Source organism: Tachysurus fulvidraco, chromosome 1, assembly GCF_022655615.1.
Source record: "Tachysurus fulvidraco isolate hzauxx_2018 chromosome 1, HZAU_PFXX_2.0, whole genome shotgun sequence".
NCBI classification, from domain to species: domain Eukaryota; kingdom Metazoa; phylum Chordata; class Actinopteri; order Siluriformes; family Bagridae; genus Tachysurus; species Tachysurus fulvidraco.
Window position 1 is genome coordinate 25955108 of NC_062518.1, and position 13605 is coordinate 25968712.

The following is a 13605-nucleotide window of genomic DNA, read 5'->3' on the forward strand; positions in this document are numbered from 1 at the left end:
ATCAATACCAAGCCCCCACATGAAAGTGTTTGGAATTTCATTCACTGGCCACAAGTTTGACACCCAAGTTTACGCAATCTGTGTCAAATTTACATGAAATCTCTCAGAGGAAATCTGTAGACTGTGCAAATGTCTATAAAATATTTTCTCTGAATGTATTAGGAAGTTTTCATTGTAAAAAATAACAAATAAGCAGAAAAAATTAAACCTTAAACCCATATTTAAGTCTACAATAAGCTAACTTATAACACTGGTCTTTCTCTCTTGCACAAAAACAATCTCTTGTCATTACTTACAGGCTGGGCCTCAGTATTTGTCTGGAAAAAAAAAGAAAATTATAAAACTTATTTAATATATCAGGCCCTACAATAGAGGTGCAGATTATATTGAGAACAAAGCAAATATCCTTGAAAGAATTCCAACACAGATACACTGATCAACATAACATTTAATCTATAACCACAAATAACCATAAAACTCTCTCACCGTCCAAAGGTCCCATGACAGTGCCTAGAAATGTACAAAATAGAAAATCTGCATTAGACACATATTGGTTCATACTCTTATATACAATTATGTATTCCTATTTCAAAGCACACCAAAGATAAAACACATAGAAGAGACATGTGGTAATTTTCATTGTCATAAATATAAATCGCACTGATTGAATGTTGGGTATGAGACAGTATTGGACCTGAGCTGCAGTTTGACCGGTAGTTGTATTGCTGTCTGGTTTGAATGGGTCAAAGTCCAAGTCCAAGAGAGATTCTGTGGGATTCTCATTTGGCTAAAAATAAAATAAAAAAAAAGATGCATTTTGAAATTACCTAAAATGTCATGTGAGGCTAGCAAATACAAGGACAAACCTTCGACTAACTTTAAAATAGTTATTCTAAAATAAAAATACAAATTTTTGTGACTTCACCTGTGGTGAGGTGACACTGATCTCAGGAAAGCCTCCATCAAATAGGTTGATGATTTGCTCTTGTGGAATTTCCTTGGTTGGAGTGACTTTGGGAGGAGGCGGCTTTGGCGGTCCCATCTTGAGCTGATAATGATATGTGGGCATACAATTATTTAAACCATCACTCCATGTCAAAACTTGTGTATCATTACCACACTAATATATGCGTGTCAAAATCACAATAAACTAGTCTAAGCTTCAGGCTCACTTACATCTTCACTCTGTATCATGCAAAACAGAAAAAAGCAAACGTAGGTCAGCACAGTTGTTTGATTCATTTCATGTTTATATTAAAAAAGTGAAATGCACCGAAGTATCAGGGGTTCATTATGTAGGAATTTTATAATAATATGTGGGGTCACAGACTTAAAGAAGTGATTTAGAAAGTATTATGTAAATTCTTATGTTGTTTACTCACAGCTGACAGACACAGCTAACACAGTTAATCCTGGATTACAAACCCCAAAACACACAAGTGTGCCACGGGCTTTACATACAATTTACACTATATATAGTTTATGTTCTAATTCTGATGTTATTTTGGTTTAGGTGTTTAGGTCAGAGGGGTTCCAGGGCTTACCTGTGAGGGAGATTTGGGCCGTGGAGGGCCAGGTGAAGTAGGTCTCAGTGTGTGGTTGGGGCTGGCAGCAGGGCTGACCTCTGGACTCTCATCCTCAGGAGGTGTTGGGGTCCTGGCCAAGCGCAGTGGGCCCGAGTCACTGAAAATAAAATTGTATATATAATATACACATAACATTACAATATGACAAATCAAAAATGCGCAAAAACATAAATACAGCATAATTTCAACAGACTGTTGTTTGATAAAGCAACCAAAGATACTGTAATATGTTTATTTGAATAATCCAATGTAGACCCTCTACAAATAAGAGCATCAGATGATTAAAAGCATCTCAAATGATTTTTCAACAGCATGTCATAAAATTATTTAAAGACTAAACTGAAATACACAGAATTAAATACGAATGTTATTTACTAAATATCAGCCATCATGTGCTCTACAGTTATAGTATAGGTCCACAGCTCTATATTATGCCTACTTTGGATTATCCAAAGAAAGACTACCCAATGCTACAGCACACACCACAAAACTATTGTTTTCATTTGCAGTGTAAAGAATTATTGCTTTGATATTTTGCTTCTGCAGCACTACTTTGGCACTACTATACTATTTATGACTCCAGCCCCAGGGTGGCACTATCCTATATTACTGTCCATCACATACCTTCTCTGACAGCTATAAAGAGGAGGACATATAGAACCACAGTACATGAATACCTGAATCATACAGTAGTGTCCAAGCCATATGTAAGTCACTGAATAGTTACAGCTTTCAGAAATACAGCAAATATCTCAAACATGGTGTATATCTGTTGTCTGTATTAAGTATAAAAAAATAAATAATAAAGACTTACCTGGGTGCTCCTTGAATGGTGAACATTTTGTCTGGGTGTTGCTCTGCAAGCTTGTTCATCACCTCATACAGCTTGTGACAGAACTAATGGAACAAATAAGCAATAAAATTAAAATTAAAATAAATTATAGTGCCAATTAATATTCAATTAGATTCAAATTATGATTTATTCTTTATTATAAAATATATACAATATCAATCATATATGGTGTGAATTGAATGTACTGTATTAATTGCACTTAGACACTTCAGCGTGAACTAAAAGTATTACTTCAACATGGTGGAAAAGCAAGTTTTTATTACAGTATGTCCCAAATCCTCAATCAGAAATGATTTGGTGCTAGAACCAAACAATAATCACAAAATATCTTTGCTTTTCTCTTTTATAGTAATCAAATCGTAGACGCTACTTGTTAATATAGTCAAAAATACGGTCTTATATTGAATACCGAAAGGTGTGTGTATTTTATAAGTAAGTATTTTAGAATAGGCAAAAAATGTTAAATAAGTGTCAGTTTATTTGATCTTTCATTCGTATGCAGGAAGGAATTGAAACAGACGGGAAAGCAGATGGTTGGTGTAACACATCAGTTGTCCTGCAGAAGGCACCAATGAGGATGTCTGACACTACTGAGCCAAACAAAGATAAAATGCAGCAGCACCCAAAACGACTACAGGCGAGACAACACAGGCTATACTGCAGATGACACTCCAGTTTAAACATGAGCTTGGATAATATGCACCTTGAATTATTGATTGATATTTAGAAATAAATAAATGCATAGATTCTGGGAGTTTATTAATACTTGCATTGTTGTGTTTTTGAATGAGAGAAGTTTAGCTTATTTCATGAGTCAATATCTATGTTGGAAAAAGATTTATTACTTATGGATCTTATTCAAACAGCATAGAGGAAGAGGTGGGTTTGATTACAATACACTGATGCACAGCATGGCAAACTGGTATTCCTCATATTGAAGGTTACAAATAAATTATTTTAATCTGTATGATTGGGTGGCATAGATAAAGAGCAGGAAGACATAACACTCTTTGTCACTGTCTAATAATAAGCAGCGTAACTGAACTGAAATGTTGTTTTCACTTCATTTGCTTTTTTCTGAACGTGATCCAATCATATAACAACTCTGATGTCTGAATAAAATCTGAAATAATAACCTTCCATCTTTCGTCTCCCTCTCTCTACACTGATTTTGTTCTAAAATAAAGAGTAACAGAGGACTGAAGAGAGGGAAAAAAGAGTGAATGATTGATTGTAAGTGATGAATACAGAAGTGTCTGTGATGAGATTCAGTCTGGTCCCCTGCTGGCAATGGCAGTATTTATCCACAGCAATGAACTAAAGCTAAAAATACACAGCACACACTTGTCAGACGCTACATCGTGACCGCTCATGATAATATATCCAGATGCTGCCTAACTGACAGCCGAATTGTCCAGTGACTGGTTCTTACAAACCATCCTCAGCAGATTAAATAAATTTTGTTAAACTGACCCATTAAAAATAAGACAAAGCCTTTTGCGGTTCAAATAATTCAGAAGGGACCATTTTAGAGCGTTAAATAGGCCATATCTATCTCCGGTGAGAAGATCAGCATCTGCCCTGCAATTTAGTAAACGCACATGCCAGAAAGCCAACCTTTTATGGAGAATAGTCAACTGCAGCACTGCATATCCAGCTGGGGGGGAAATGAGATTGAAATGGCAATAATAGTCTGTGCCTCCAAATAGAATAGCATGTTTTTCAGTGCATAAAAGCAACGCTTCCCGGACATCTGCTACTTTTTTGTTAATGAACAACTTACCCATTTTCCACACGGTTATATCTCATCGCTAAAAATTTATTCTGATTATGATCACTTCTACCAATCACTGACCGTTATATTCCTGAAGGTCGAAACAAGACTAGGAACAAAGAATGCTAGAAACATTAATGATCACACCCAGAGCATAAAGTCTAAGCATTTGCGGTCCTAGGAGTCTAGGAACCTCTTACTGCATCTTTTACCATGAGTCATATAATGCTACAGCAGTGCAGGGGAGACTGCTCACTCAGTAATCAGGAATGAGCATTGCAGTGATCACAATAACAAAAGCAAAGTGTTTTTTTCTTCTTCAGGTCCACTCAGTACTTACCACTGATATTTCCCTGTGAAATTTGGCTTCCAGGCTGCTGACACTCTTGAAGGTTTTCACATAAAAGCCCACTCGACTGCAAAGAAAAGGAAAAAGGAAAAAAGCTTTATAAGAATACACAATGGACCCATGCTTCAAGGTCCCTACATAGTATTGTGTGTATGAAGAGCCTGAATGTTAAAACCTACAAACTAATATTAAAAAGCTATGAGTAACTTACTGAAGAATGTGTTGTTGAAATACGTTAGTTAAAATCATGTTTACAAGCAGTCTCAGAAGATCAAGAACAAATACATTTTTTATCATTCTTTTCGATGTTTGTCTATATATTTTTCACAGGTTATGACTGAGCTGAGCCCAAGAGACAGACATGATTGAAAAGATTATGTAAGCACACTGCCTTCCTCTACTAAACAGAAATGCACATGTATTGCTATAGTGCTAAGCTATACACATTTATGTATGACCATACACATTTATGTATATGTATATTTATGTATATGTATATACATTATTTCTTCATATTTTTATATAGTTTTTATATAGTTTTCTTATATAGTTTTATATAGTTTATACTTTCTTATTATTTTATTCTTATTTTATTTTTTATACTTTTTTTTATATTTTTTATTCTTATACCGGACGGTTGCATAAAGCATTTCACTGCATATCGTACCCTGTATGTATGTGTATGTGACAAACAAAATTTGATCTGATTTGATTTGATTTGATTTGATTTGAAGCTAAGCTTTACATATACTGTAGCTTGTCATGTAGTATATATCTTTCTGTGCAAAAGCCTGCAGAACAAAACCACCTTTGGTTTATACAGGAAATTTTTTTATTATTATTATCGACAGTGTACTGTAATAAACTCAACAAATATTTAGTGTGAAGCAGAAGATTCATGTAAAATTGGCTGGCAATTTTTTCCCAGCAGCTTGGGCATTTTACCATACTTCTGGAGAGTGTCACACATGCTTCAGTTTTTTTCTGGTAAAACCCGACAGACTTCATTATTGTTTTTGTCTGAAAAATAGTCTATTACATGAGATATTACTTTCTTTACGAACATACAAACATTATCTGTTTAAAAGTTTCGTGTTTTTTTTTTATGTTTTCATCTGTTTCCCAATAATTCACAAACCCAGTCAAAAAAAAAAAAAAAACCAAGACAAGTACAACTAAGTACTCCAGACTGGGAAATTTGCAAATACTCCCTTCATCTCTGCAATAGAAATCTCATCAACCACAGCAACATAATCACCATGTTATAAAACCACCTCGGCAGCTCAGTTATATAAAGTCATTTAACCTAATCAGCAGAATATCATTATCAGACTCTGTGGACATAACCACTGCAGTCCATTAATAAATCATTCTGATTATCAGGAATATAGCATTACTGAGAGATGGATTTAAATAAATACCCACAAAAATCCAGCAACACGATGCGATACCTTTACTTCTTGCACACTTCTTTGCTTCTGTTTATTTCTACACAGGTGGTAACAGTGCAGTAACTAAGCTGTAGAATTCACAAGCATTATTAGAACACTGAGATAATATGCCTCAATGCTGCTATAACAAATTTATGTAACTCACCAAATTCAGCTTTTATGAGAAACAGTCATTCTCCTACTTCAGCTAAATAAAGATGAGCCTCTGAATCCATATCTCGGTAGCATGCCTTTGCTCTGTTATCATGATGAAGATGATGATGCTATAAATGTGTCCAGGTGCAATGTTACAGAGCAAACTGCACAAATGGACACACTGAGCTACAGGGTAACATGATTGTCGAGAGAATTCAATAGTATTGATGGGAGCAGATCGCTATCAGAGCAAAGTATCTAAATGGAGTCCTTCCTGTTTTGCCCAATATGGGATCCACCTCGGGTGAAATGAACTGAAGCTTCAGTTATGCAATTCACATTCAGATAACTGAAGAATTATTACTGAAAAGAAAACAGTGGGTTAAATTGTGGGCTTTGGGCTCTTCTGTGTAACTTCAGAGTCTATATTTCTTTATTTATTTGTGTATCTCTCATAAAGACTCATAAATGTACACATTACATGAGAATGTTCCCTGAAAGTAACGGTACCTAAATTGAACTCATCAATATTCACCAATTTTCGTTTCACAATTAAAATCTAAAATAGTAAATATACACAATAAACCTCTATCACACTAAGTGTTCCCCAAAATGTACAGTTATGACCCACCTACATTTCTGATAATCTTTCTCTTTGTTCTCTTTCTGTATATTTGTCACAACCAGGGTGGAAGGAGACAGACCCATATGCAGGATAGCTTCAAATGAATGGGGTTTAATGAATAATGAAGACAAAGACAGAAAAAGACGATAACTAAAGCAATACAGATGACTACACTTAGCAATGACTAAACATAACGAAGGGTAAACGTAACTAATGATTCCATGCTGCCATCGGCAACGCGGCTCACTTAAATATAAAAGACAATGATGACACAATATGGATCAGGTGCGGAGATAGGGTGGAGCAGACGAAGGCGGGGCAGACACGTGACGAGGAAGATAAACAAAGGAAAGTGGCCAAAAGTCCGGGCTGAGTCCTGACAATTGTGACAAAAGTCCTGAGTCTATTTCATGTTTCTCAGAGGTCCAATTTATTCCAGTTCCACTTCCGGTGTTCCCTGTGTTTTATTATTTTGCTGCTTACAGTAAAGCATCTGCAAACTAGTCTGATTTGCTTCACACACACTTGTTGATTCACCTGATTCCTGGTAAGCTTTGCACTTAATTTTGACTGTTCTTTAGATTTTTTTTGTACTTTGCTGGTTATGTATAGTGTATGTTGAACTAGGCTTAGGGTGTGACTGCCATTTTGCATGTTGATGTGGTTTATGTGTGTGTGTTTTTCCAGTAAGGGGGAAAGGGAGTTTCTGTGTCTAATGGCAAATGCAATTTCTATGTTATACCAATCATTTCCGTCATGTTCATCAAACATTACTTCATTTAAACACAAACTTTGGTTCTGTCATGGATGGCGCCGACTATTTACTGCCTGTACAACAGGAAGCGTCCCAGCAGAGGTTTGTTTATATCCTGTACCACGTGTCTTTGTTTTGTGCTCACATGTTTGCCCCACCTGATCCTTATCCCCTTCCCACCTGTGCACTCCTGTACCTTATGTTTCTATAATTAACCCCATTTATACCAGTTGTCTTGCACATACTGTTGGATGAGTCCTTTTATGTTTGCCTCTTGTTTCTATGATTATTTCTATGTTTTATTCCCTTGTTTTTGGTTTTCTTGTATACCGTTTCTTTTGTATTTTTGCTTTCTTTTTCCGCTTGTGTTTCATCATGTTAATACTCCATGAATCAATAAAACTCACTTTAAATAATTCAAGCTAGTAGATTAGATACCAGTATTAAATGTAATCAATAAAGCAATGAAATCACTTTTTTATTTTAAACAACATTTTTTGATAACTGAACATAATGTATGTTTTTAACGCAGGGCCAGGAAATAGCAGAATGTCTCCAAGAACAGGGTATGAATGGGTAAGCAAATCAAAATCAAGCACAAAGTTCACAAGCATCAATTAAAAGCAAGAAACAACAAGATAATGAGTGAGCATTAAGCTACTCGGTCCAATTTGCAAATACTGTATACGAAATAACCACCAAAACAAACAGAATAATTATCATAGATGGAGGCCACAACGACTGACCTTAATATCTTCTTTCCTACCAAGTGATTCATTAAAACAATTCATTGATGAAGCTGTGAAAACTGCCTATTTTCAGTGGTATCTCCAAAGATGGCTCACCTGTCCCACAGACTGGGCAGCTCATCCTGCAGATCCACATTCAGATCATCAAACACCTTCTGTGCTTTTTTTAAGTCCTCTTCTGCCTGTGTGATAACACAGAATGTGAAATCAGTGGGAAATTTCTGACTACACATACATACTCTAGGTACAGTACTCTTTACAGGCTGTGTAGTGCATGAAGCATGTCATTCTGCACCTTTGAAATCTTTTTTTCGTTCTTAATGGCAGAAGTCTGCAGGGTCTCAAGATGGTGCCTCGCACTGTCGTAGTCAATTAATTTTCTGCTCCGTTTCGCGACACGAATCTAGAATGGGGGAAAATTTGCTTTACAATCAAGATGCCTTATGCTAAGTAGCAGCAAATCTAGTTTATACCCTCAGAACGTAACTTGCACATTAAACTAGTACATTGAAAATTGCAGAATGGTACCTTGATATCAGGGAACTGGATCAAATATGCATCCAGAGCTAAAATTGTGGAGTCCACCAGTTTTTGATGGAAGTCTTCCCATAATACATCACAACTCTAGAAGAAAATACACAGTGCTGTAATTATCCAGTTTAAAAGGAAAAAGAGAATAGAGCTGTCAAATTTCCTACATCACTGTGAAGACTGTGTATTTAAAAGCAACAAAAAGCATAGAAATTATGCTTTCACTGCATCACAAAAGACAGTTACTCATAAACCTTCGGATGCAACATCAACAACCTTCTAAAAATGGAGGACATTCGGTTAAATCAATGAAATGTGCTTAGTCATGCTCAGTCATCTGAGATTCAATTCTGAAAACATTTCAAGTGTTGCTATTAAAAGCTGTCTGCTTTGATCAACTGCCAACATGGATAAATAAAAAAGGGATAGATGTGTGTGTATATATACTGTATACACACATATTTATTATTTATTATTTATTATTGTTATAAGATGTAGGCTATAATTTATGCTATAAAAATGTGGGGTTGTACCAAACCTACTGGTGTTTTCATCATCTATCAAACCCATGCTATCAATCTGTATGTGTATTTACTACACTATAGCATCGGGTATGTTTCAGTTAGATGTTTTTTTTTCCTAAAAAAGATAAAGCCATGGGTAATGCAAGCAGTGCAACTCAACCCGTCTCAAACTGACCCAGGATCCCCTGACAAGCTTTCCCAATCCTTCCTCATGCTATATTTTTAGCATATTCAAATCTCATTTAAACAAAACTCTCAAGAAATCTATTTTTCTTCTGGTTGCCACAGTAAATGTTTCCAAGTGCACACAAAACCGCAGGAGGAAATTCAATCAGGCTTCACCTTGATCCTTTGCTTCAGAGAAGGGTTTGAAATACAAAACCCAGGGCCTAACTTTAGTCATTCTAGCAGGTTTCTCTGATAGCCCAGCAAACAGAAACTATCACTTACTAACTAGTCTTTTTCAGGAAGTTAAATATATAATTTCTCATGGATTAACTGAAACCTCTGAAATTACACTCACCTTTGCAATAGATATCACATCGTCCTTGCCGTGCCAGTCAGGCTCATAGACTTCGTGAAGAGATTCGGTCAGATTCATGGAGGCCTGCTGCATTCCTGCGGTATTGCCAAAGAGTTAAGCTTAGAACTTCTTAAGCACTCCAGCACCATCATTTACAGAGGTCTGTTTATTTTGCGTGTGCTTGTGCGAGTGTGTGTTAGGATGAGTCACCTTTCACAGCTGCTATATAAGCCCTCATCTCCCTCTGTAGCCTTGAACCCTCAGACTAGTGAGACAAAACAAAATAAAGCTCAGAGCACAAAAGCAGCACTAGACCAATATTTACCTGAATCCTCAGAGCCAATAAATACAGAGCATGCTATACAACACATCTGTCACATATAAGTTGGTTTTCAATTAATGAAATGCCAAAAAAACAGTGTTAGCATGCGTGCAATAAAGAGTGATTAGTAAACTGGCTTGAATTAATAGCTGTCAGATGATGGGCTTTAAAACAATAATGCTAATAATAAAGCTAAATGAGACAGTAATATTTTTTACCAAAAAGTACACTAGGTGGTATAAGGTATAAGACGCATTTTAGCGGGTGAAATCTTCCTGCAACTACATGAGGTACAGACACTGACTTGGCAGCTTTGGTATTTAGTTGCAATCTGGATTTTATACAGGAAAAAGCAGTGAAGAGGAGAGGAGAGGAGAAGAAGAACATTTTTTGTGCTAAGCTCTAGCAGGCTGATATATAAAACAGCCTAATCAGGATTAGTGAGGCCAGGTGGAAGCGGCAGGATTAGACTGTGGCTGTTCTTGACAGGCGTGCCTTAACCAAATAACACATTTTCCTGTTAAATTTCATTAAATTTTCTTCTACAGAACAACCTAATTATAAATATGTACAGTATATAATGTTCCAGAATTTCTAAAATATTTCGCGAATCAAGCCATAACTCAGTGATGTGTGTGAATATACACTATCTTAATACTTTCATACATTGAGCTTTGTGCTTTGTCTTGCTTACAGAATAATTCCACCTATTTCCACATATATATATTCCGTTTATATATATACATACATATATTCGTTGAGAAATAATGTGTATAACTGCTATATCAATATTCTAACTATTAATGAAATGAATAATGAATAAATAAAAAAAAGAAAATTGCATAATATCAGAGCATCCTGATCATGTCATGTAATCCTAATAGCTTGATTCTGATATCTTACTTCCTGTCTCTTGAAGTTCTGAACACACTGTTCAAACTGCTCATCTTTTGTCTCATCAGCCTTCCCCAACTTCTGCAGCACCTGAGAGAAGAAAGAGGGAACAGAGGATCAGGCACTGCACAAAGCTCATCTTCATGTCATGTGTATCACATAGATTCATATAGTAGTAGTAATAAACTAGTGGCTGTCGATTTAAGCTTATGTATTTGTTAGGGAACTTTATTATTATTATTATTATTATTATTATTATTATTATTATTATTATTATTCAGATAAGAAAATGCATATATATATATATATATATATATATATATATATATATATATATATATATACTGTAAGATTGATAGCTGAATAATCTGATGTCTTTCACTTGAATAGGCTTCTTATATGTATTTTAATTCAGCAGCAGTCCAATATCGAGAGGCTTAAAAGCATCAGCCAAATAAGTGCATGTGAATATAACCGACTCAGTGCTAAACTCTTCTTGTAATCTTACTCAATAAATCTCTCATTGAATTTTCAACCTGGAAACGTTCCAAACAAAGAGCTATAACATGCCATAAGCGAGACAACTGCAACCATTTTCAGCCAGGCTACAGATCCTTATGGAATCTATGACTCTGCGGCTCATAAACCATTCATTAAAATCATACTGTAGCTCTGCAGTATATATTTAAGAGCCTTGTTTTTATCCTACACCACACATTACATCTTCCTGAATGATCTTTCTACATTTAATGAATTTCAGGAACGCAAATTGGTCTTCAATGTCCTCACACAGTTAATTTCAGCAGTGTGAAAATTCTCACCTCCAGCTCTAAACTTGTCTCCTTCACTCAATATCCTTGCACCTCATCACACTGGTGCTCTTGCTGCGCATGAGCTTCCACATAAAGGAATCAAGGCGCATAACAAGATAAAACATTACAGCTCTGATCAGAGGAAACACTCACAGTTTGATCTTCGGCTGTCAGATATGTAGATTGTCAGAAGGATTGACATTTCTGTTAGGATTATTATAAGTGCTCAATGTAGCATTTGCATGCATCATTATGCATGAGGTTTGTCCCAGCTGTGTACAGGAGCGAATCTGTATGTACAAAGATGTCGTGACAGAGCCGCACAGTGAACACACGTATACACACACAGTAGGATTACAAGCTTGAACTACATAATAATCATGATATTCAACGTGTGTATCTGCTTCTCTGACACACGCTGTCAGATATGTGAGTCTGCACATGATGATTAATGCCAGCATATGAGTATCGAGTTTACCTCAACTGATGTAAAATCACATTTAATGCAGGTTATTTGAACAATAGTCTGAATATACTGAAATAAAAAGAAGACTTCAGATTTTTTTAATTCATTCATTCATTTTCTAACGCTTATCCGAACTACTTGGGTCACGGGGAGCCTGTGCCTCAGGCGTCATGGGGCATCAAGGCAGGATACACCCTGGACGGAGTGTCAACCCATCGCAGGGCACACACACTCTCTCATTCACTCACACAATCACACACTACGGACAATTTTTCCAGAGATGCCAATCAACCTACCATGCATGTCTTTGGACCGGGGGAGGAAACCGGAGTACCCGGAGGAAACCCCCGAGGCACGGGGAGAACAAGCAAACTCCACACACACAAGGTGGAGGCGGGAATCGTCTCCCAACCCTGGAGGTGTGAGGCAAACGTGCTAACCACTAAGCCACAGTGCCCCCGATTTTTTGAATTATTTATAAAAAAGAAACATCAATGTTTTGAATGTTTAATATTCTGCATTATTTCTAAATCCCTATTTAAAAGTAAGCATATTTGTGAAATTGACCATGTTAACTGCTTTGTACAGAAGGCCTAATCTCTAATATTGAATCATGTGTTCAGATGTTTACTGTGCTCAAGCTCATGGATTTGATCTAAAATGGATCACAAGATACACTAGCTCTATAGTGCACACTTTCACAATAATTTGCTATGAAAATTGTATTAAACTAGAAAAGAAGCTAGTGTGGTCAGACTTTTGGATTTAATGTATGTATACAAATGCACTGCCTAAAGAAAGAATTCTTCTAAAAGGTCCAGTTACATAAAATTCCTCCTTACAAAGGTTAGGATACAGCTATGGCTTTATTATTATTGTCATTTATTTTTAATTTGTTGTGAGGAGAATTAACACACACACCTCGGTATAAAAGCAGTGCTATTAGTTCAGAAGAGGGTAAATAAGATGAAGAGTCTAGTGTCTGGTCCAATGATCTGTCTTGAGTTAAATAATTTACATAAACGCATGTGAGAGGATAAGCTGCAACTGAGGACCTGCCGCAGCGGCTGAACTACTTTAACTTTCTTAACTTTCTTAACTGTTCTATGACTTTCTTTTTCTTTTTTCTTGGCTTTGTTACTGTATTTATTCAAATCCTAGTTCAGTCCATTGATATATTTTGCTGGGTCTGCATCCGGACCACTGTGCGCTAGATGACGAGCGCTGGAGTAGCCTGAACCCTCTACCCTCTGAAAC

The 13605-nt window shown here is 36.2% G+C and overlaps 1 protein-coding gene and 1 long non-coding RNA gene across 5 annotated transcripts in view; one reads left to right on the top strand and one right to left on the bottom strand.

The window, feature by feature from the left end:
- amph (amphiphysin) overlaps positions 1-13605 on the bottom strand; it is a 29891-nt gene that overhangs the window by 12646 nt on the left and 3640 nt on the right. For 2 of the 4 annotated variants that reach the window (XM_027169055.2, XM_047800110.1), the window contains 14 exons: positions 11080-11160; positions 10065-10119; positions 9855-9949; positions 8805-8900; positions 8572-8679; positions 8373-8458; positions 4554-4629; positions 2401-2483; positions 1545-1683; positions 1177-1185; positions 926-1048; positions 695-787; positions 487-510; positions 297-317 (listed from right to left, as the gene is read on the bottom strand). In XM_027169055.2, the coding sequence (XP_027024856.1) occupies positions 297-317; positions 487-510; positions 695-787; positions 926-1048; positions 1177-1185; positions 1545-1683; positions 2401-2483; positions 4554-4629; positions 8373-8458; positions 8572-8679; positions 8805-8900; positions 9855-9949; positions 10065-10119; positions 11080-11160 (1089 nt within the window). The remainder of the gene's footprint in view (positions 1-296; positions 318-486; positions 511-694; positions 788-925; positions 1049-1176; positions 1186-1544; positions 1684-2400; positions 2484-4553; positions 4630-8372; positions 8459-8571; positions 8680-8804; positions 8901-9854; positions 9950-10064; positions 10120-11079; positions 11161-13605) is intronic. The other 2 variants (XM_027169057.2, XM_047800103.1) reach the window with 1 other exon arrangement.
- Positions 7186-8118, top strand: LOC113657346. Its single transcript, XR_007137752.1, has 3 exons — positions 7186-7320; positions 7461-7629; positions 8060-8118. It is a non-coding gene; the product is annotated as an uncharacterized LOC113657346 (long non-coding RNA).